Source organism: Mixophyes fleayi, chromosome 12 (assembly GCF_038048845.1).
Source record: "Mixophyes fleayi isolate aMixFle1 chromosome 12, aMixFle1.hap1, whole genome shotgun sequence".
In the NCBI taxonomy this organism is placed as follows: Eukaryota; Metazoa; Chordata; class Amphibia; order Anura; family Limnodynastidae; genus Mixophyes; species Mixophyes fleayi.
In genome coordinates, this window is record NC_134413.1 from 80992205 (window position 1) to 81017703 (window position 25499).

General features: G+C 43.8%; 1 protein-coding gene across 1 annotated transcript in view; it reads left to right on the forward strand.

Moving 5' to 3' along the window:
- The window catches only part of KCNN3 (potassium calcium-activated channel subfamily N member 3), a 66468-nt gene that overhangs the window by 27810 nt on the left and 13159 nt on the right, over positions 1–25499 (forward strand). Inside the window, exons 3-4 of the mRNA XM_075193164.1 lie at positions 9488–9906; positions 19259–19400. Coding sequence (XP_075049265.1) covers positions 9488–9906; positions 19259–19400 — 561 coding nt within the window. The remainder of the gene's footprint in view (positions 1–9487; positions 9907–19258; positions 19401–25499) is intronic.

Here is a 25499-nt window from a genome sequence, read left to right on the forward strand (position 1 = left end):
TGCACCGTTGAGTATCATCTATCATTGCAATGTTGACAGATGACCCTAGGGTTGCCAATGATCCGAAGATTCCTCTTCAATATCTTTTGAGTTAGGCTTCTCTTAGATTACAATTTTACTTAAAAATGCCTAATCCATGCGGAAAAAGGTGTTTCTACGTGGTTTAGGGCTTCATAGCGACTTGTGGTAATAGAAAAAAATTGGGTTACTCCCGCCACCCTCTTCGCGCAGAAGAGAGCGGTTTATTCAGCAAGCTGCGCTCTTCCTGCAACCCCCACAGCACCCTCGCCTGTCCTAGGATCGGCCACGTGCAGAGTCATTATCTCAGACTAGAGCGCTAGCTCCCAGGCCGGGTTCACCGGCATGTGCTGACAGGAGAGAGAGAATAAAGAAGCACTAATTAAAACGCTGGACAGAGGTTCCGGGAAACTCTGTTTTTGATTCCTACAAGCCTCTCTGCAGTAGTAAAACTATAAATATCGGACATGATGACAGGTCAGTATTACCGGTAAACCTTTAACACTTTCACCTCCAGCGGGTAAAGCGCATTAGCGCCTGTCATTCTTCTTCTCAGGATGCTGCTCGCCGCTTTCAGGGCACGACAGCACTTCAGTAAAATCGGAGAGCGGGTACGATGCATTGTGTGAGATAACTTTGACACACGTAGCAATGCCACAAATAGCCCACGGGCAACCTATTTTTATGCAGGAGCCAGAACAAGGGGGATCATCCGTAGAATGCGGCTGTGCATCTATATATGTCTGCCATGGAATTCTGACCAGCGTCCAAGCAGGACACATAGTTATGTGCGACCGCTGTCTGCGTCTTTGTTGGCCCATCCCGACCCCTGAATTTCCTGTCCCAGATAACTGACATATAATTGCGTGTTTTACTCTGGCATTTTTGGGAATTAAAAGGACAGACTGCATTCTGCAGTCCAAGTGTCAGGTTTGTGGTGGGCACAGAACCCTTGAGGGGAGCATTCCTGGTTAAGCCACAGTCTGTAGAGTCTTTCTGGATGAGTACAATTATTTGGTGGCCTTCTAATAGGGCGCCTTTTACACTACCCTGGCGTATTTGATACGACAAAGCAAATTTACATTTACACAAAAAAAACAATGTAATCAATAGATTAATGTTTACAAATGTACAGGCGAAACGAAGACAGTCTCAATGTCCTCTCACGCTGTAGTTATGGGACTTCTACAAAAATGGAGTCCAAGTTTTTTTTACTTTTGTTGGTATGGAAAAAGTCCTGTCATCGACCGCAATCCATCAAGTGGTCTTGTAAAACGTCTGCACTGAAGAGCTTAAAAAAGGCAGGGGGAGTGCGCTTGTTGGACGATCATAAATCTGTCCGCGCAGACTGTATTTCAGGCAGCTGATCCGAAGTCACAGCAAGATCTTACTTGCCCATTCTGTGGATCTTCTGTCCAGGATCTCAAGGGGCGAGTGCGGGTAGAGTCCGTGGACAGCCACCGTTTCAGAAGCACATGCAGTTTGGGCCTGGAAGTCTAATCTGTTCTTTCTTCTTTGGGCTATAAACTGTCTGCAGCCCATGCATTTAAAGTACCTCTGCAGTTGATAAACAGGTTTCATTAATATCTTCTTGACTGCTATCATTCATTCTGAGAACAGTGGCATGTCTTATTCTCTGCAAAATGTGATTTCCCTGGCGCCGTCTCTCTATTCAATAACATGAAAATGCTCCTCTCGCCCATCGGAGAAGAGACAACTCCATATTCCTTGTCCTTCCGCCAATCAACGCTGATGAGCCTGTCAGGAGACGTCCGACTCTGTCAGTGAACCCGTAAGGCAGCAGTAAAGTCAACGGGCAAGCAATACAGTGGGCAAAACGGCCTCGGCAACGGTGCAAAATCAGTGTGCCTAGATTTAGGCCAAGGTGATCGCGGAGGAGTTGTTCAGAGTTGTTCCTTACAAAGTATGGAGTACTTACCTTTTAGGGCTCGTCCCCACATATGTGGTGGGAAGGAGGTGTGGTCATGCTACACTGGGACGTGGTCACTTTAAACCACCTCCCCTAAAAGAACTCCTTCAATGCTCCGCACCCCCAACACTAATACGCACGGAATTTAAGTGGCACTTGTCCGTGGGGAAAACCTCACAAGGGCAAAAAATCTGATCCACGGGATCAAACTGGGGCTGCCCTGCCTAAATCAGGTTACTTGGAAGGTACTCTTTAATGGTTAATAATATCTGAACATAACTTGTCCTGCACAGACAGACTGCTTTCTTGCTTCTATGTACTTAATAGGACTTGGAGCTATAAAGCTGCTCAATCAGCTTTAAAACTGAAATATCAGCTATAAGACTCCAATACACCAGCCAGAATAATCAAGAAAAATGGTACGGAAATACTTCATGGGCTTAACTTAGGAATAACCGGACAAAGCATCTCAGAAATGAGAGTGCTAATTGTTTCTCATTTAAAACAAGTCATGTTTCCGTACAGCGGTAGAATAGGCAGGCTGCGATAAATACACCAGTGCTCTCGGAGAGACATTAGGCCGGACATATTACGAGCCATCTGTAGAAAAGACATGTTGCAGCCAACGTCTAGAAGTTAATTTGAACTGTACCAGAACAACTCGCCATTCTCCTGCTGCCAATAAACTAGATTTCACCTCTGTTCCTTCACACGGTGTTCAGAACAGAGGTGAACTTAGGTAACGCACTTTATCGGTGCGTTACCAGAGGCGTCTCACAGCTGTCCCAAGGCCGTAGCCCACATTTTCACACCATTATACCTCTCTTGACCACACAAAGAGATAAAGTAGAAAAAAATTGGATGCACCCTTGTATTTGCTATTAGATCATTCAGGTACATTTTTTTTATGATTTTTTTTTTTTCTCCAGCAAATGTTGACTAAGCTACGTTAACTGTTGTAAATAATAATCGTCAAAGACACGGCTGGATGAGGGTAATTTCTTAAATGGATTGTTTAGTACTCAGAGAGGGGAAAAGCTTCTGCCCGCAGCCAAGAGTGGAACAGCAGCGTAGACAGAGAGTGGAGAGTGATGTTGGTGTTACCGATGGGATTAACACATATGTAAGCATAACGTGTCTCTGAGAGGAAGAAGAGGTGGGAGAATTTGTCAGATACCAAAGCTGCTCTCTGGGCAACAAAAAACAAGCAGCTCTCCCTGGTGATGCAGAGACATGGCTGGAAAGCACATAAGTGAAAAAAGATAATGCAATGCAATTAGTAAAAGCTGCAAGTGGGCATGCACGTTACAATAAAGCAATCCGAAGGTGGGTACCCCCGTTAATGCCTTTCATTAGGCTACACGTCAGTCATGATCTCCTGCTATACTCTGACTCTCACTGTCTACATAAACTGTACGCTCTCCTTATTTCGGTGAAGCCTTGCCATTACTCCCTATACTATAAATGATTTAATATGCTGTGTACACATCAGCGTGATATAAATACACTTGTCCATACGCTCTCGAAAGACGCATATGATTATAAATCTCTGATTCGAGAGACAGAAGTTGGTAACACATGGTGTCGGTGTCTTGTAGATGCACAAAACTTCTGTGTCGGTGAGAGATGGTGCAGAACCAAACCCATCCTCCTGATAATATTCCTAGAAAATGAAGCTGTGCCCGCCCCCCCCCCATTCAGATTAGCAGCTATGGTCCCTGCCACTTGGCGGCATTGTCCGTGAACGAACGCTGTGTCCTCGTTCCTCTGGGGGATTTTAATTAGACAAGTCTTGGACTTTAAGGTAGTTCCCATGGTAACTATCTGGCTGGATCTGTCTGTGGTGAATGAACTTTCTCTCTCAGTCAAGGAAGCGTTTCAACCAGACACTTGTTTCTTAAAGAGGCACCAAATCCAACAAGCAGACTTATTCGGTACGAAAAGTTATCGTGTAATATCCGCAGGTCTAAGTGTAGGCGTTCTCGGGAGTTAAGATATTTGACGGTTTATGTGAACGTGGCACGAAGCTGAGTGCAAGCTACCGCTCTCTGTTAGCAGCCATTTTAGTCAGAGAGGCCCTCTGCTAAGTCCTTCCATCTTACCGACAAGCTGACCGTGATTACAGTCCACCACAAGCACACTCTTGCCTCAGATTGATTTATGATAACGTCCTGGAATGTTTAGTAATACATCAGTGAATTTTACTAATATTTGTTTCATTCAAAGTATCATGACCCCCACATCGGGTTCCACTCCTGTCAACTACAGGAAACTGAGGCGACAGTGGGCACAGTCTCACCAAAACTGGGCAACTGAAGATCGGAAATAACGTTGTCTGTTCTGATGGACCTCGATTTCTGCTGCGACATGTAAATGGTAGGGTCAGAATTTGGCGCAAACAACATGAATACATGGATTCATTCTGCCTTGTGTCAACGGTGCAGGTTGGTCGTGGTGTAATTGTGTGGGTAATGTTTTCCTGGCACACATCAGCCCCTTAATAGCAAATGAGCACCATTTAAATACCACATACCTGAGTATTGTTGTTGACTATGTGCTTTCCTTTATGGCCACTGTCTACTCATGCTCTAATTCAGCAGTGGGCAACAGGTTGCCCGCGGGATGCCAGCCTTCACCTGCGGTGGCTGCTTCCGATCTAATCAGAACGGGAGCAGGCAACTTCCTCGTTAAGTTATCTCCTCTCCACACTGTTCTAGCAGGATAACGTACCACAAATCGCAAGTCATCTCAAGATGGGTTCCACGAACATGACAGTGAGTTCAATGCACTACAATGGCCTGTACAGTCACCAGTTCTCAATCCAATAGAGCACCTTTCGGATCTGGTGGGACGGGCCAATCACAGCATGAATGTGTCAAATCTTCAGCAACTGGGTGATTATTTCATATCAACGTGGACCACAATCTCTAAGGAACCTTTCTAGCACCTTGCTGAATCCGTGCCACAAAGAATTCAGGCTTTTCTGGGGGCAAAGATGGGTCCTATCCCGTACTAGAAAGGTGTACGTAATAAAGTGTATATTCAGAGTGTGAGTGTGTGTGAGTAGTATAGTATTGTTTTTAGTTAAGCTCCAACATAAGAATTCATCCACAAGCCACAATAGCACCTCCACAGGCTGTGTTGAGGTACTGCAGTCCACCTATTCCACTTCCAATTTTCTCTATGACATTTCATTAAGCGTATACCCTATCAGCAGGAATCCTCTTGCCTTTGGACCAATACGTTATGGGTGTTGGTATAGGAGGTATACTTTATAAAGTATGGTAGAAGAGTGGGTGCTTAATAGGGAGAAGTTCTAGAGTTATTACAGAAATCCTCTGAAAGACAAAACTTCTTTATTGAAATGTCTGAACACGGGAGAATATGCCAAGTGTACAATCCTTGCCAGGACTGCAGTATAAATGGTGCATTAAGCCGTGTGAGAAAAGGATACAAAGTTATGTGGAAGAATTACACGGAGGGACGGAAACTCTCCATCTGCTGGGCATTGCTCCTTTCTGCAGTGCCAACCTTCCATCCCATGTAAAGTGTAACAGGCTAATACCATGTGCTGTTAGTGTGATGCCCCAATGTCTTCTAAGCTCATAACTGTAATCTAACAATAAAGGATATTACTCCTCTACTTCTAATATAGTCTCCTCTTCTCTACAGTTACCGGCTGGCCTCTGCTTCTCTACTTCTACCAGCTGGCCTCCCCTTCTCTACAGTTACCGGCTGACCTCCCCTTCTATACTTCTACCGGCTGACCTCCCCGTGTATACTTCCAGCGGCTGACCTCCCCGTCTATACTTCTACCGGCTGGCCTCCCCTTCTCTACAGTTACCGGCTGACCTCCCCTTCTATACTTCTACCAGCTGACCTCCCCGTCTATACTTCTACCAGCTGACCTCCCCTTCTCTACTGCCACCGGCTGACCTCCCCTTCTATTCTTCTACTGGCTGGCCTCCCCTTCTATACTTCTATCGGCTGACCTCCCCTTCTATACTGCTGCTGGCTGGTCTCTCCTTTTACACTTCTACCGGCTGGCCTCCCCTTCTACCGGCTGGCCTCCCCTTCTACAATTCTACCAGCTGGCCTCCCCTTCTACTGGCTGGCCATCCCTTCTACAATTCTACCAGCTGGCCTCCCCTTCTACACTTCTACCGGCTGGCCTCCCCTTCTACTGGCTGGCCTCCCCTTCTACAATTCTACTGGCTGGCCTCCCCTTCTACTGGCTGGCCTCCCCTTCTATACTTCTACCGGCTGGCCTCCCCTTCTATACTTCTACCGGCTGTCCTCCCCTTCTATACCTCTACCGGCTGACCTCCCCTTCTCTACTGCTACCGGCTGGCCTCCCCTTCTCTACAGCTACTGGCTGGCCTCCCCTTCTATACTTCTACCGGCTGACCTCCCCTTCTATACTTCTACCGGATGACCTCCCCTTCTATACTGCTTCTGGCTGGCCTCCCCTTATCTAAATTTTAGTTCACTTCCTCTTTTCTTAACCCACTGGCTGGCCTCCTCTTGTTTTAGAATGCCGGATATCCTCTTACATTCCACTAGATGGTCTTTGTTTATGCCACGCACTGGCCTCCCCACCTCTACACCTCTAACACCACAGACTGCGTTCCCTGACTTTAATTTCACTAACAGTTATTTCTTCTATACAATACATACCGCTCTCTTGCATGCTTATAAATGAGGCACTAATACTGTCCCAATCTCTGAATTGTGTTCCCTAATTTTTCCACACCTATAATATTAAAATATTTAGAGTACATTAAGAGTCTCTCTAGGCAACGGAGGCCACGTTCACTCCCACTTGGAATATCTGGGCGTGCTAGACTGATTGCTTCTAATATAAAAAGCATACACCGATTCCTAGTATACTAGAATTTATATAATACAAAAGAGATCCTTATATATAAACTCCTGTAAATAATATATCTGTATAAACGTTGAGTTCTGATGTCTTTGCTTATAACCAGTGATTTGTCATCTCAGTGTTAGTTAGGTAAATTTGTGTTATATAAGGAATAATGCACCTATCACTGTAAATTATTATGTATTATAGTTAATTGATGTACCTAGATCCCAGTGAACCGATAGGCTGAATATAGGTCCAGCCCACTAAAATGGCTTAATGATCCTCGTTTCTGCAAATACAACTTTGATGAATCCGTTAGATCATGTGTTTCAATGTATGCTGTAAAATTGCTGCAATAAAGTAAAAACTATCAGTGGTCTGAATTGCTGTCCATCGTCTATTATAGTGAAGAGGGGAGAGCTCACACTACTATCTATTCAGACTTACTTAGCTGAAATTTCTAGATCACAATCAAAGAGGTTAAAAACGTAAATAGATATTTTTGCGCTGGAAGGCAACAGGAAACGTACATCAATTGCAAAACGTGCAGATTTAATGCACATAATTATCCTCCTTTGTGTCAATACAACTTTGATGAATCCGTTAGATCATTTCCATTAAAGGATGCGTTCAGAACGATTTACATTAGGAACAGGTGGGTTTCCGATTTGGGTTTCATGAGGCAACTTTAATGAGCCGCAATCAAAAGAGGAACAGATCCCTATATAAACAGCCCCCACTCACTTCAGAAATGCAAACTCCGTCTGTAAGATAAGGGAAATATTGAGATATGGAAGGGAGAGGCCAATGTCCTTATCAGTCTTATCCCGACTGTCTGTTGCTAGACGGCTGTTGAGATGGTCCAGAAAACTCAAAAATTGAATGATATGTTATTTTCCTTCACCTTTGCTGCAACATCGCTGGTCATGCCTGCACAAAGTACTCATTACTTAGCAGACTGCAAAGCCGGTTAGATCTATGAAACAATGATAACAGCCAACCCCCAACCTCGCCACTTACTCTATGTTACACTTAGTGAATCATACTGTCTTTATTATATTATAATTAATTTTTATTTATAAGGTGCCACAAGGCGTCCACAGCGCCGTGCAGAGACAAACAAATTACAATACAATGGGATACAGCACAGTACAGTAAACAGTAAGCACAGCAACTCAGTAAGCTCAATGCACAGCTAGAGAGGGCGGGGAAGGGGGAGGGAGGATCCGCAAATGACGGGGCCCAAGAAGGAGGGCGCGGAAGACAGGGAGACCCCCAGGGGGGAGGAGGGAGCGAGAGTGGACGTGGAGTGGAGCCTCGAGGAGGAGGGCTAAGTAGCTGGAGAGCAGAGTTAGAAGTGGTGGAAACAGGAGGAGAGATGGCCCTGCTCAGAGGAGCGTACAATCTAAGGGGAGGGGTGGACAGACAGAGAGACGCAGTGGAGAGAGGGAGAGTAGGGGGACGGAGGCAGAAGATAAGGTAGGAAGTTAAGTGGGAGACAGAAAGGCTTTAAGAAAAAGGCTGGTTTTTAGGGCACGTTTGAAACTGGACAGATTAGGGGAAGTTCTGATGGAGGGAGGGAGCTTGTTTCAGTGGAGGGGGGCAGCGCGGGCGAAGTCTTGGATACACGCGTGGGAGGAGGTAATAAGGGGGGGAAGAGAGGCGACGGTCAGAGGCAGAACGGAGAGGGCGGGATGGAGCATGAATAGAGAGGAGGGTGGAGATGTAGGGCGCAGTAGAGTTGGCGACGGCCTTGTAGGCGAGTGTGAGGAGCTTAAAGAGGATTCTGTAGGGGAAGGAGAGCCAGTGAAGGGTTAGGTAAAGGGGGGAGACAGACGAGGAGCGGCGGGTAAGGAAGATAAGCCTAGCAGCAGCGTTAAGAACAGATCGAAGGGGATCGAGATGAGTGGGGGAGGCCAGTGAGGAGGAGGTTGCAGTAGTCCAGGCGGGAGATGATCAGAGAGTGGATAAGGCATTTGGTGGCATCCTGGGAGAGGAAGGGCCGGATGCGAGCGATGTTGCGCAGCTGGAAGCGGCAGGACTTAGCAAGAGAGAGGATGTGGGGGCCAAAGGAGAGAGAGGAGTCAAGGATGACACCAAGGCAGCGAAGTTGGGGGACTGGGGAGATAGAGGTGTATATATATATATGACAATTTTAATTTATATTAGCTTTTCTGCAGCTCTTGTTTAAAACTATGCTACAAAATTGCTGCAATAAAGTAAGATCAATGGTGCAGATTAATTGCAACAAAGTAAAAATTCTCAGTGGTCCAAATTACTGTCCAAGTTCCATTGCTGTGAATAGGGGAGAGCTCACGCTACTATATTCTCAGACTTCCTTTGCCGACATCTCTAGATCAAAAGCAAAAGGTTAAAAAACTTTAATAGATCCTTATTTTTCCGCTGGAAGGCAACAGAAAAAACTTACATCAATTGCAAATCTTCTTATAATGAATTAGATATTGGATTGGAACGCCAGAAAGGGTTTCTGAAGTACGGCCAAGATGCTTAGGTCATATATAGTTCTGAAATAAAGTGATGCTTTCCTTTAAAAAGAGTACCTTTGTCTAGCTTATTAAATGTATGTTATAGGTATTGTCGTTTTCTGAGTTATGCTGCATTAACAGTGACTTTCACTTGGACCTTTCTTTTTCTCTACAACTCTTCTTCAGCTCTTTGTCATTGACAATGGTGCGGACGACTGGAGGATAGCAATGACCTACGAACGGATATTCTACATCAGCCTAGAGCTGCTCATTTGTGCCATTCACCCCATCCCTGGCGAGTACAAATTCTTCTGGAACGCCCGCCTGGCCTTCTCCTACACGCCGTCCCAGGCCGAGGCCGACGTGGACATAATACTCTCCATCCCCATGTTCCTACGGCTCTACTTGATCGCCCGGGTCATGCTATTGCACAGTAAACTTTTCACGGACGCATCGTCTCGCAGCATCGGGGCGCTCAACAAGATCAACTTCAACACCCGCTTCGTCATGAAGACCCTGATGACCATTTGCCCGGGCACCGTGCTTCTGGTGTTCAGCATCTCCTTGTGGATTATCGCTGCCTGGACTGTGCGGGTCTGCGAGAGGTGAGCAGGGGTGGGTACAGCAGACAATGAAATATTCCCTGTATATGAACTGATAAACAACCCGTGTGGATTGGAGGTGCAGGTTAGGAATCGGTAATACTGGCCAAACACAGCGAGATCTTTGTTTGGCCAGTTCAACCAAATTGTACCGTGTGTGGGCTTGTAGCAGCCAATTAAAAAACAGTTTGTATAGCGCTACAGGTAAGTGACGCTGCTGGCTACGGGCAGTGTGGCGCCACATGGGTGATACACAGTAGTACCGAGCCTCTGCTAGTTTTGGTAACGAGGGACAATGAAGCAATGAAGCACCAGTGCCTCCAGTCTACATGGGCTTGTGCAATGTGATTGTGTTACCCTACTGAGAATATGTAACCTGGCATTCATTAATTCATAACGAGTATGATAAATGTACTGAACGTGATGATGCATATGACACACACATTATCATTAGCAGCACTCAACGCGTCATTAACTATCACTTGATTTGAGAACAGGAAGCCGGACATAATGGAGGTTATTTAAGTAGCATAAAAAGTCAGCTGTGAAAAGCAAAACCAGCCCTGGCCCGCTTTGGTCTCAATTTAACTCACCTAGATTTTTGCAGAGGCTCCTGAGATAACGTAGCATAGGAGGAGTGTTTGCCATGGAGTTGAAGTTTGCAGGAGCAGAGGGGAGAGGTAGGGTGGAGCGAGATGCACAAAATTTGGCAGAGTAGTGCAGAAACTGTCCTTTTGCAGAGAGAGATTATTGAAATGAGATAGGATGGTCAAAGGTTGGACTTCTCAGTACTGCCTGTTGGAAAACTCAAGCGAGCACCCAATGTCTTCTCCCAGGCTGGTCATGAAACGGACAAACGCAGTAGAGAAGTTCATTAAGGAACTTATCCAATGCCTTATGGAAGCAAGTACATTCTTGTAGTAAAGGTCTCTGTGAGTAACTGGGATCTTTCATGAGGACTCTCTTACAGGATCTTGGTCTTTTTCCGGCAAATCATGATCTGCTTTTGTAAGTAGGTTTCCATAAGTATCCCCAAGACAGTGGGACAATTATATTCTACTCTCCCCACAGAAATTGATGCTGTTTCCCTGTTTCTGTCACATGATGAGAAACTACAGTAGGCCCAGAACTTCTTCCCATTCATTGTCATCTTGACTGGAAGGCAAATCTGAGCACCTTGAAAGGGCCTTTGACTCAATGTTCTTGGATCACTGCTTGTACTTCATTATAAAGTAGTAATTGGACAAGACAATCGACCACTGTTGATCTGTAGCTTCCAATGTTTCAATAGATAAGATATTGGGGGAACTGTCTAAACCCAAAGTTAGCACCATACAGATACACGTGTCATTTTTCTTCAATGGCCCATTTCAGAGCTTGAAACTACAGGTTAACAGGACGATGTTTTTCGGCAGGACGAAAGATAAGACTAATATAAACCACAGGCCTCAAACCACCTACTACTCTTGATGGACATTTTGCATAGGTCAGTACAGGAGCCTCGGTGAAGCTTTTCCTGAGCTGTAGGTAAATCTCCTCACCAGCAAAAGTCCATTTCTCTTTGAAAGATGACTTACCCAATTTGGATACTCCAATATTTTGCCCTGGGACTTATTTCAACAAGTCTTTAAGAAGGATAATTTGTGGGGTAATACCTGCGCAAACAACCAGTATAGATAGGAGATGGCTGCCAAAAACGGGGACACTGTAAAGGGGGGGACCCCTCCCCCTGGTTGTAATATAGAGAACCACAAGAAAAGACTTGGGGTAATCCCCAGGCGCCTGTAGTGATGGAACAATAAAGGAATATGTAATAGATGTTTATTTGAAATAAAGATGTGTTTTGTATCTCACAATGTTTCACTGATAATAAAACAACAAGCACATATCAATCATGCTGACATATGTAATGCTGAATGGACACCCATTCTGCTCAGTAGGTTTGTTGACAGCAATGGTAGCGAAGTCCAATGTATTGGTGCAATCACCATAAAAACAAGGCCCCAAACAATAGTGGGTGATGAGTCACATGTGCTGCATAGAGTTTCCGTGCTGATTGCACAATAAACAGTCAAATAGTAAAATGGATATAAAAGTCAGTGTACAATGATCTTGTGATAGCAGCTCCGGTACATCACAGGAGGGGAAAAGAGATGGTAGACTCACCCCGCTCCTAGAAGATCCACTTCTCAGATGTCCGTTCGGGGAAGCCGCTGTAAAAGCCTTGTTCCACGCTGCTTGGCATCCAGCTGCCAAAGTGAAAGTCCGTAGTTCACGCATGCGCATGCGGTGAAGTATGTCCGGTCCGTGCAGCCGGCTTGAAAGTGTAAAGTTGAAGATGCTAGTGAATGTTGGTTAATCCGTTTGGGATCGATATCCTACGCGTTTCACCCAATGATGGGCTTCCTCAGGGATGTGTAGAGGGCTAGAGCCACTATGCCTCTTTTTGTAGTTGTTTTAAAACGGATGGACCAATGAAAGCCATTTTATGACCAGATGTGCCAATTAAGGCTATACAGGTTGCAGCAGTTTTTACTGAATCTGTTTGAGTGTATATGCTGTTCCTTATGGGGGACGAAGAATGTTATAAATCGCAGGAAGAACCTTTTATTGAATTAATAACCATCTGAATCAGAAAAAAAGGAAAAGTTTAGAATGCTACAGAAAACTATTAAGTTCAAAGTCGATGTTTAGACCTTGCGGTGTTAGTGTCTTCAAAGTGTAGATCCATTTGCTTTCTTCACGTGACATGGATCGAATGAAATCTCCCCCTCTCCATGATTTCTTCACTTTGCAAATGCCCAAAAACTTTAGCAATGAAGGATCTTTATTATGGAAGAGAGAGAAGTGGTTTGAGACACTGTGTGCCTCAAACCCCTTTTTTATATTCCTATGATGTTCACTAATGCGGATGTGTAGTTCTCTTGCAGTCCTTCCCACGTACTGCTTGCCACAAGGACACTCTATCAAATATATCACCCCCTTCATGTCACAGGTGATTTTTTCTCTGATTGTGTGGGTGGCACCAGTAACAGTAGAGGTGAATGTGCTGATGGACTTAGTGCCCCTCATATGGCTAATCTTACAGGCATGACATCTTGTACAATGAAAAAACCCTTTTTTGGCCTCTCCTAACCATGTAGTACTAGGCGTTGGTACAGTGATTGGAATACTACTTGTCACTAGGGCATTCTTTAAGTTGTTGGCTTTTTTGTAAATGAACCTTGGTTTGTTAGGTAAGATCTCCCTCAATCTCTCATCTCCCAAAAGGATGTTCCAATGTTTACAGATGATTTTCTCTATCTTTTTGGAATCCCTACTATATCTGGTGATGAAAGAGGGGGCATCAAACTGTTCAAAGGACTTTGTTGCTTTCTTAGTTAAGAGATTTTCTCTGTCTTCTTTTCTGACCTCTACAAGGGCTCTTTCTACAGAGGTGCTATCGTAGTCCCTTTGCAGAAACCTGTCCCTAATCAGATCGGCCTGGATGTCGTATTGTTCTATAGGGGAGCAGTTCCTCCTAATTCTAGTAAACTGGCCTTTGGGGATGTTACGCAGCCAGTTGGTATGGTGGCTGCTACAGGCCGGAATATAAGAATTACAGTCCACTTCCTTCAGATGTGTTTTAGTTGCAACCTTATTGTTTTCAATGTATATCTCTAAGTCTAAAAAGACAACCTTCTCTTTACTAAAGTTGGCTGTAAACCTCATATTGAGGTCATTGGTATTGATGTACAGTAGAAACTCCTCTAGCTTTTCTATAGTCCCTGTCCATATGCACAGGACATCATCTATGAACCTGTACCATTTGTGTACATATTCTGCAAATGGATTGTTATTCCATATATTTAGATTCTCCCAGTGGGCCACAAACAAATTCGCATAACTGGGCGCGAATTTCGCGCCCATAGCTGTCCCGCGCATCTGTCTGTAGTACCCACTGTTAGCCCAAAAATAGTTATGGTGCAGGACAAATTTTATACTCTGCAGAAGAAATTCTATCTGTTCATTTTGGAGGTGAGATTCCTCTCTCAGAATGGAGCTCACATGGTGGCACCCCTTATCGTGATCAATTATCGTATAAAGTGAGGTTACATCACATGTGAGAAGGATAAAACCCTCTTCCCACTGAACCTCCTGTAGGATCTCCAATGCATGGCTAGTATCCCTTAAATAGCTTTTTTGTTGAGTAACAAGTGGCTGCAAGAAAAAGTCTATGTAGCTTGACAGGTTGGTAGTAAGGGAATTTATCCCAGAAACAATAGGTCTCCCTGGTGGGTTGGTACGGGACTTGTGCACTTTTGGGAGATGGTATATAACCGGTAATCTAGGGTCCTTGATTTTAAGAAACTCTAGTTCCGCTTTAAGTATCCCTTCCTCTGATGCACTTTTAAGTGTAGGATATCGATCCCAAACGGATTAACCAACATTCACTAGCATCTTCAACTTTACACTTTCAAGCCGGCTGCACGGACCGGACATACTTCACCGCATGCGCATGCGTGAACTACGGACTTTCACTTTGGCAGCTGGATGCTAAGCAGCGTGGAACAAGGCTTTTACAGCGGCTTCCCCGAACGGACATCTGAGAAGTGGATCTTCTAGGAGCGGGGTGAGTCTACCATCTCTTTTCCCCTCCTGTGATGTACCGGAGCTGCTATCACAAGATCATTGTACACTGACTTTTATATATATTTTACTATTTGACTGTTTATTGTGCAATCAGCACGGAAACTCTATGCAGCACATGTGACTCATCACCCACTATTGTTTGGGGCCTTGTTTTTATGGTGATTGCACCAATACATTGGACTTCGCTACCATTGCTGCCAACAAACCTACTGAGCAGAATGGGTGTCCATTCAGCATTACATATGTCAGCATGATTGATATGTGCTTGTTGTTTTATTATCAGTGAAACATTGTGAGATACAAAACACATCTTTATTTCAAATAAACATCTATTACATATTCCTTTATTGTTCCATCACTACAGGCGCCTGGGGATTACCCCAAGTCTTTTCTTGTGGTTCTCTATAAGTCTTTAAGAAGACCCACCATCATGGAGTAACCATCAATAAACCATTGATGTTAGCAACAAAACCCCAGAAAATATTGCAGTTCAGTCAGGTTGATTGGTCGGGGCCTCCTCTTTAGCTTGGTCAGTGGTTACGCTTTCATCAATAACTATGTGTCCTACAAAGTTCAGAGTTTTTTTCTTACCACCATAACAGGAGATGAGAGAAAATTGGGATTCCACAGTGAGATTTTGGTATTTCATCCTCTGCTCAGGTTACCCTGGCAGGAAAGAACTTTTTGGGAAATTTGTCCAACTTTACTGTGATCTTTAGAATTATCAACTGAGAGATGACAATGGGAGATTTGGTGGCCCACTTGTCTATAGTGAAAACGCTTCACGGGAGGAAAAGGATGAGGGCAGTAGACCAGTAAGAGGTTCCTCATACTTTTTTGTCCCGTTTTACTTCTTTGACTCTTTTTCATCTACAACACTTACTTTCTCTTTAGAGAGAGTACTCTACTTCGGTCATTGCCTACACCCCCTTCTGCTAATACCCCACCAACGTTTAGAACTTTAGCTGAAAACTCGCGAACCACAGTGTATTTAGCTTCGATTCGAAAATTTTAAAAACAAAATGATCCTCAGCACTGGACCCGGTGAAACAGAATTTCCTTTTCAGGAATGAGACCTTCGAAATAATGTCGCAACGACCCTTTGATGAACTGGTGCAACACAAAATTGAAGGACCATGTAGCACATTTTTTGGAATGTGGGCCAGTGATAAGCGTCCATCTCCTCCTTAGGCCCCCCCACACTGCTGCTCAAATCTGACGGTCTTTGGGTCTCGTTCTATCCTTCTGCGCCTTTCATGTTGCCCATTCCGATCAATGTAATAAAACCTTCACACACACAAAATTTCCACCGCCAATACGGACAGTCCTGATGTCCGTTCATTAGAATGATTAAGTTTAAGCCATAAATGAGTTAAACGAGCACTATTTTATAAGATGAACGTAAAAAAATCTTTTATTGAAAGAGTTGATACTTGGTAGAAGGAGGTTGGACTTTGTGACGTTTGAACTGTTGCACAGTGCAGCTCTGGCGATTTTCCAGTCTTTCCACGGACCTCGGTGCACTTCTAGTTTGTGTTTGAGAATAGGAATTACCTTGATGTATGCAGGACGGACCATGTACATGTATCATATGAGACATGGTGTTTTGCAGTGTGCTCTATAAACCATCTCCTTTATATTCTACCAATGAGAACTTTTCAAACACTATTTAACAATGTAAAACGCGTTAGTGCTTCCTGGCTGCTGTGTGCACAGTTAAAAAAATGACTTAATAGCTGAAGATTCTTTCAGAGACACAGGAAAATCTCCTGGGAACGGGTGCTTAGCAAGTAACCTAAAGACAGTCTCATACCTCCCAACATTTGGGAATCCGGCATTGGGACAAGGGGTTCATTGTGATGGTGGCATGGCCACGTCACAATTGGGCGTTGTCACACCCCTGGATGAGTACCTTGTGCTTTTGAAATGACAGACTGCCCTGTACTGTCCTCCCCTCCAAACACCTCCATTGCCTGCGAACCAGTGCGTTGTGCCATGCAGAACAGCAGTGAACATACAATACCTCCCAAATTACCCTTCCGATCAGGACCGTCCCTCTTAAATCGGGACATAAATCGAGGTATGCAATCCTATGTCCTTAATCTGCTGTACTAAGGTCCACTATCCTTACCATCCACAAATATAAGGTAGCCTAATACCCATCCCACTAATGGTGGCCTAAACTGAGAGCACACTCAAGGGGAGTTATCCTGTCTCCCTGTCTGGAGATCCACAGGTAATAACCTCTGGTTTTACTTGCTGAAGGGCAGCAGAGCTTTCCCTCTTCTGTATCCTGTAATCCAAGAGACCACCTTCCTCTCTTTACAATCCCTTTATTGCTGTAGGAGTTCCCAGAAGCCTTTGCAAAGGGGTGGGTTGATGACAGCACTTTGCAAGACTGTTCACAGAGAAGGTCAAAGTCCCTTCTCCTCTGCTGTCTTGTTGAGGTCCACAGACCAGTTTTGGGAATGTACAGGGGAAATAGGATAAGTCTGTACACCAACGATAACCCCAAATACAGCAGTGGTGGTTACCACTTGACCCCCGAAGAGCTGGAACCAATGCCTGGGCTACATTCTGTTTGTTCGGCCTGCTACCTGTATACCAGGATTGTTACACACGTGGATTTAAGTCCTTCAAAATTTAATTCTATATCTAGTGTTGTGCACTGCTGGCTTCTGGTTTCGAGCTACCCACCCTGGATCTTTGTACAACCTTGCTTATATTTCTGTATGATTAAAAAAAAAAAAAAAAATGTCCATTTTACTGTGAAAATGTCCTGTCCTTATTGCCTGTATATCTTTAATGAATTTTAAAACACAGTCAACAATACCATAGCACTCATATCAGCCAACCAGGTATTAGCTTACATTAATCCACCTCGCACTACACTGTTCAAAACTGACACCTGATTGGTTCCCTTGAGTTAGAGTATATGTACAATTGACAATTAGTTACTTATATGGACTCATCACCTACACACTGAAGAGAGAACCATCGTGTGGTCTGAACTAAAATTCGAGAATGTAGCCTAACAGCTGCATCAGAAACATCACTTGTTCCCAGGAAATTCCTAGGTTGAATATTGGTTCAGACCATGAAATGACTCCATTTTGTGTAGGTGACGGATCCACATTACAGACGCCATTTTGTTGGTTACAATGTGCAAATAGAACAGGAGCAAGAGACGCATTTTTGATCTCCAACACAATGGCCGCCCTGCTCAGTGCAGCGTACTATTAGCTACTAAATATGTATAGGAACACAGCAAGAATAACAAGCACTGGCCTCAAAGAACTTGCAATTTATTTTAGGTATTTAAGGCACCGGGAGTACAGAGTTACATGGAGTAGCCGCCATATTTGTTCCATGGCAGAGGTGAGTGTCTTAAAGGAACAGTACATGAAGAAAACTTGAATTATTCTCTCTGGTCAGTTCTACTTGGGAGACTAAAGGTTATGGTGTTATCAATGCATAATTGTTTGCTATAGGCTATTAAACTAAACTGTTGTTGCAGACTCATGTCACTACATCCAAATTAAATTTAAATATTTGGATTCATATTGATTAGAAATGTTAAGCAGAGATGTGGAGGTCCCTGTGTAATTTATCTGTGTAGGATGATGAGAAAATATACCCAATTTGTACACACAAAGTAATGTTCTTTTACTAAACATGCATTCACTGATATTCTAATCATTATCTTTCATTTATAATATCCTTTTAATGAATTCCGCAGCTCTGTACAGTAATGTTTATTCATTCACTCCGGTCCTTGTCCTAACAGCTTGCAATCTATATTCTCTAACACAAGCACACAAAACCACACCCCAGGAGTAATTTACTCAGAGGGCAATTAACTACCAGTATGTCTTAGGAATTTTGGGAAGAACTCCTACTGAGGAAGACCCAACATTGTGAGACTGTGTTATATTTATGAACGAGACTCCTTAAATTCTAATCAACTTCCCAACCTTAAGAAAATAACAGTGTGAAAATGGTTGAAAACAAGATTACGGATCACCTACAATGTCACTGCAAAGGCAGCAAACTGGCAAATGACATTTCTAGTCCTCTATTCCAAGAATTGGTCTATTCAATATCCGTATCGTATCTTCCATTACACAGTGAAGCCAACGGCCGTCGATCATTCGATACGTGATGAACGTTGACACATTGACTGCAATAAAGATTATAAAAAGCCATCCTATAAAATGCATGACGCAAGCTGTTGCTTACAGTTGCCAGCAAGCCTAGCGTCAGAGTTTATTAAATGTGTCTTGAGGTCTTATCAACAGAGAATAGTTTGAGGATATCTTCAGAGATGGGTTAATTCTTGGAGCCGTAGAAGTGTCATTCTCGAAGGTTGAACATCAACCAAAACATTTTTGTAAAAGAATCAAAAATGAGAAAATAATATCAAAAGTATAATCAGATCGGTCTGTGCTGCCGTCGTCTCCAATGTGCTCCGGTCAGTACCCCTTCCTCACGACATTTGATAGCCACTCATAAAACAGTAAGGAAGTGGGATTGCTGAAAGCCGCACTAAAGAGACGACTTAGAGGAGAGAAAGAAAAACTGTTCAGAAAGTATGTAGCTGGATGATGCAGCAGGATATTTTAAACTTTTTAGTTTATTTTTTTATATGTATAGTAAAAAAAATAATAATGTGCGTTATCTGGCTTCCATTTTGAACTGTGGTCTTGTCGCTTTTCCTCTGTAGGTATCACGACCAGCAAGACGTTACTAGCAACTTCCTCGGTGCCATGTGGCTGATCTCCATCACGTTCCTCTCCATCGGTTACGGTGACATGGTGCCAAACACCTACTGTGGGAAGGGCGTTTGCCTGTTGACCGGCATCATGGTGAGTGAGAGATTGTGTCGCTGCGTTGGGTGACCCTTTTTTGGGGGTTGACAGGTAAAAATAAAACTTTAGCCTGAAAACAGAAACCTAGAAGCATTCCCAGTTTCCTCCATGGAAGTGTCCGACTTGATGTCTCGGCACTCTGTAAGCACAACCAATCGGCATTCAACCGGAATAGGCACCGGTTTTTGTTTTTGGTTACGAGACACGGATATAAAATGATAAACTCTGACTTAATTAGTTGTGATTGTCTTGCCGATGGATGGCAACAAATCAGGAGACAAACATCAGCTTGACGGCTTCGGCGTTCAATATGTCGCCGCGTCTGCTGCTAAACTTACACCGTGCCTTCGAATAGCTCTCCTCAGTCTCAGCAGAGCTTGCGGTATGTAATCAGCCTCCCGTTGATTAAAAATATCTTGTTCTAATTCAGGGGCTCCAATTATCTTCTCTCCGGATTCCAGCAGTAATTATTTCTCCAGCTAATCTTTCGGAATACATATTCTACCACAACGCTCCCTTCTCTCTCTCTCTCGCCCTGCTTGTTTTCCTCTCTCTCTCTCTCTCTCTCTCTTCAGATTTCAGGCCCTGGAAATGCCCCGTCTTTCCTTTCTTTCTATTGTATAATTAATGTCATTTTCTAGCTGAGTCATTTCATGCGAGGGCTTTCCCTTCCTTTCAAACTTCTTTTTCCTCCGGTGGCTCCCCGCTCCTGCAATTATTATTATTGTTTGGTTGGGTAATCAGCCCTTGGCGCTAGGCCTTACAGCTGTGTTTCCATGGCGACAGTGTAGGCCGAAGCACGGCCCATGGTAAATATCCCTGTGTAAAGTGGAACATTTATTTTTTCTTTTTTTTGTCACACTGTAAATGGGCTTAATAATTGTTTTCTTTTTTACATTTTCCGGAGCGATGCAATTAATGGCGTTGCATAGCCGCGCTGCTTACTTTCGAACTTGCAACCCACTAGACAGCTCTTAAAGATATACAGACATGCATATGTGTTGCATTTCCATATGGGATAAAGGAACTTAGGGAATCTTACACTCCAATGCAATTTTCTAAGACTAATTTATCGAACACACGTTCCTACTCTCCCGTAATATGCGGCAGCCATACGAATTTCAGAGAGGGAAAGAAAGCCGCCCTCCCAAGTCCTAGTATAACTTGGTATTCCTGCTTCTCCCACATTGGGCTCTTGGACATCACCTCCGAAATATCCTGGAGGGGTTGTCTTGTTCTTTGCGGGTTTGCAAATCCAACTCAACATTAGCACTTTGGAAAGGGTGTAATCATCACTTCACTGTCAAATCTAAAAACAGTTTATTCATGTCAACATTTTTCTGCTATAATACTGCTCGGCATAACTTCCTTTATGTCTTAAATTACTAATCACACTTTTTATTACATTGGTAGATTTGCACCTAGATTCAAGTCCTTTTTGAAAAAGGCTGCACGCCTGTCCGCAAGCCAGCGGATGACCCACTAAATGCACTTTGTCCATCTTCTGCCTCATTTAAATGTAGCTGCACTCAGCACGTAACACCCCCAATCTAACCACTGCCTCCCATCAGACCGTGTTGGTCCGCAAATCGACATGTTTACCTATAAAAATCTATCTACCCCATATGTATGAATGGTATGTATATGTGTGTCCTAGGTTTCTGTCTTATGTATTAATTAAAAACTCTAGAGAACTGTATTGTCTTTCTAAAGTGTTCGGCTCAAGTAAGAGCTGTTTTAAGGGTCCCTGGAGTGAATGGAGGAGAGTGGGTGGGCCTTCGCTCCTTTAGGTCAGTAGCAGACTGATTTGAAGGCTGTGAGTGATTTTCTCACTACCTGGGGAGAATTTGGTGAGAGAGACCAACGTTGACTTGGAAGTTGGATAAACTTGCTGTTTGCCACTGTTTTGTGTGTGGGCTGGATACAAGGTTCCCCATAAGCAGAGAGAGGAACGCCAAGGCGTTAGTTAGAGCTGTAAGATTTATTTAGTTGTCTATTTATTTTTGCTGCCTGATCATTTACTGCCCAATAAAACGAGCTGCGGGCTAGCAAAGTGCTCTATTACCGGTTGCTTTATTGCCTTGTGTCACCGTGAACCCCAGGAGACGGCATCCCCTAACTAACCTCATCACAATATATCTACCCGTTCCTTTATGTGAGGCCTTCGCACGTCCCTGGTGCTGTCTAAAATACAGAACGTCCTCAGGACCCAGCCATTGTGCCTATCCTCCGCACACAGACATCATTTCAGAAGGGGCTCGCCTTCTGCCTCAAATCACTCTAATTGGAGGTAGTATAAATTTTGTATGAATTGTCACCCATCCGATTCCTGACCTACTTATTGCTCCGCTGCAGAGCACAGACGGAGCACAGGGAATTCTGCAAAGATTTCAGATTGTCAGACGTGCCACAGGACGCTCGGCCACCAGGCAAGAAAAACCTCTTCAAAAGACATGGGCACTCGACGCGGGTTAAATTGGCCATCGCCCACAATTTAACGATGCCTCATTCAGCACTACATAAAACACGACCTATCCAGCAGGATACTTCTTATACAAATTAGAACTTTTATTTGTTAGTTATTTGCCTCTTTTTAACCTGCCCTCGGCCCTTCTGCTATGATCTCCTGCCAAGTGCTAGTGACTCCAGTGCTCAGATATATGGTCACCAACTACCTCTGAAGAGGGGACAGATTTATCAGGCATTCTAATAGTGTAAAAAATAAGATGGATACTGGAAGTATAGACTAGAAGTTGTGATTACAAGAATTCCTTTGTGTTTTAATTTATAGCTATTTCACTAGCAAAGAGAATGAACAGAATTAAAGGGGATTTATTGCTAATATTTAGTTATATAGCGCCAGCATATTCCGTAGCACTTTACAATCGGGAATAATAATATAAACAAGACTGGGTATTACAGACTGACGGAGATAATAAGGCCCTGCTTGCAAGCTCACAGTCTGTAGGAATATAGAAGTTGAATACATGAGGTTAAGTGTCACAGATTACATATTGGCCCAGCCAGATTGCAACTGGAAGAAGTGTTTCGATGATCCAGTCACACAGGGATGTTGGTTTGGAGCTCAGTAGGTTGAATAGAAAGAGAGTTAAATGTTAGCTTTGCAGGAACTGTGTAGAGGGCTGGTGGTCAGGTAGAGAAGTCTCGGGAGGTTAAGAAGGTTGTTTGGGAGCTTATCAGAAGGGGTTTTATGCCAGGGAACGATTGGAAATTTGCAGGCTGGTGTTGTACTAGAGCGGGAATTCCACACCATGGGTGCAGCCCGAATAGAGTCTTGTAACCAGGAATGGGAGCATGCAATGAGTGTGGATGAGAGAGACATAGCAGGGTGGCAGAATTAGCAGATATGTTGGGCCGTTTTTGTTAATGGCTTTGTAACGATAGAAGAAGTATTTTATATTGGATTCTGTAAAGTGCAGACAAAGGAAGAGACTAGTGAGCCTAACAGCAGTAGAAGAAAGCTTTATGAGGAATATTAGTCTAGCTGCTGTATTCAAACAGAATAGTAATAGATTGTAGGGGTGAAAGTCTGGTTCACAGAAGACCAGTAGAGAGGGAATTACAGCAGTCAATGCGGGAGAATTAAAGATTTTTTAGTCTTGTGTGAGATATGTGCGTATTCTGGAGTCTTTTTCTTCATTGTATGGAACAGGATTTGGGTACAGATCGGATGTGGGGAACAAAGGACAGTTCTGAGACAAGGATCACACCTAGATAATGAGCTTTAGGGATACGGTTTATTGTCATGTTGTCCACAGACACAGAGATAACAGGAAAGTGGCTTATGTTGGCTGGTGTGATGATTAATATCTCCGTTTTTGAAAGATTGAGAGGACATCCAAGATCAAGAGAGACCTTTATTAACATGAGGCAACACAGATGATGAGTGAGCCGGAGAGGACACATTGGGGTGTCACAAGCGTAGAGACGATATTGAAATCCAGAGGAGCTTATTAGTTTTTCAAAAGAAGTGGTATAGATAAAGAAGAGCAGAGGGAAAGGGGCAGATTGGGAACTTAAAGTAGCCCTAAAACAATATTGTGAAAGTGGCCTCATGTTGCAGAAAGGGCAAAATTGTCCGTAGTTTGGAATGAGGCAGAGCCAGCATGCAAAGGGCATGTGTGTCTCTTTAGATAAGGCTAGGCCAACCTCCAGGTGCACCCCTTTACGAAAAAGGCACTGTGAAACAGGGCACACCTCCTGACTGTCCCTGCAGTCCTGATAGAACAGGAGTCTCCCAAAATTGGGACTCCCACACCGAAATCAGGACAGGTGGCAGGCCAAGCTGCTCTCTCCTACCTGTTCTTTCAGCTTTGACTACCTGCTGCTGCTAGTGTCATACGCTCAGTTGGTGCCTGGCCAGATCCTGGGAATTTTGGGAGCAATGAGTGAACACTCAAGGCCTCCCTCCTCCCAACCAGCCTGTCATTACATCAACAGCGCCAACGTTTAATAATTAGACCTCCTTCCCCCATCCAGCCCTGAAATTACATTAATAGACTTCACATTTAATAAGTAGGCCAATCTTCCCTCTACCAGCTCTAATATCAAATTAATAGCATTTAATTTTACTAAGAATGAGCCCTGAAATTAAATTATTAGCCCTTTCATTTAACAGAGGTCGCACATTGCATTAATAGCCCCTACAATACATTAATAGCCTACACTTAACCACACATTTAATAAAAAGCCCCGGACCAGTCCCCTCAGGAAGCGGAGGGTGGTGGTTCCAGAGAACTAGAGAGCAATATAGCAATACAGAAGTATTATACATTACGGTGTACAGTATACAGTTATAAATTATGGAGGTACAGTATACAAATCTATTATAAACCAGGGTAGGGAGAGAGAGACAGGATAACATAACAAATTGGCGCTTGATGTTCCATTAATTAGGAACATACAAGAATGGAGCTTAATGAAGGGAGGAAAACCAGACGGAAGCCTCTCAATGGGGACACAAAAAGCTTGGCAGGTTCAGACGAGACATACCAGCCAGCCTGAATGTGTCTATTTAGAAGAACAGATTTTGGGGGGACCAGGGCATGAACAGATGCGCTGATTAATATCAGTCAATTCAGCTGCTGCCACAAGATCACAATTCAAACGTCAAAAAAATGCCGTTCTGCTGCGCCAGCAGACGCGTAAAAAGGAAAACGCACAAAGCCCAGTATGAAGCGGTGATTTCACCAACTCGCGGGTGAGGTAACCGCTGGATAGACAAAGAAGGATTGTTATTACTCTTCCAAGTTCCCATTGGAGCATTTCCAAATATCGGACCACATCTAGCAGCTGGAAGCACCTCAGCCCGAAATAATCTGGATCTGTTTTCTGGGTTGGGACACATGGGGTTTTTCGTATGCCCGTTCCTCTCTTAAAGGGACTCTGGACTTAAAACATAACTTACACATTCAAAAGCTTTCATTTTAGATGATACTTTCACCACCAGAGGCGCTATTCCACTGGAGTCATCTATGGGTGATTCATTTTATATATATTCATCATCATCACCACCATTTATTTATATAGCGCCACTGATTCCGCAGCGCTGTACAGAGAACTCATTCACATCAGTCCCTGCCCCATTGGAGCTTACAGTCTAATTCCCTAACATAGAGAGAGAGAGAGAGCGAGAGAGAGACTAGGGTCAATTTTGATAGCAGCCAATTAACCTACCAGTATGTTTTTGGAGTGTAGGAGGAAACCGAGCACCCGAAGAAAACCCACGCAAACACGGGGAGAACATACAAACTCCACACAAATAAGGCTGTGGTCGGGAATTGAACTTATAACCCCAGCGCTGTGAGGCAGAAGTGCTAACCACTGAGCCACCGTGCTGCCCATATATTGGCTATTAATTACATTAGGAAAAAAGCATCTTGTAATAGTCACATATTTAAAAGTTCATACTATGATGGAAATTAAAGGGATTATACTACCTTTAAGATATTGGAGCTTGTAATCTTGATACTTATATGAGAGTATGTTGCTCCGCTCCAATCTCTGTCAACTTGGGCTTCTGATGGCATTCTGCAGTACTACTCAGACTCTATTCTAAACAGGAAGTCTGGTGTG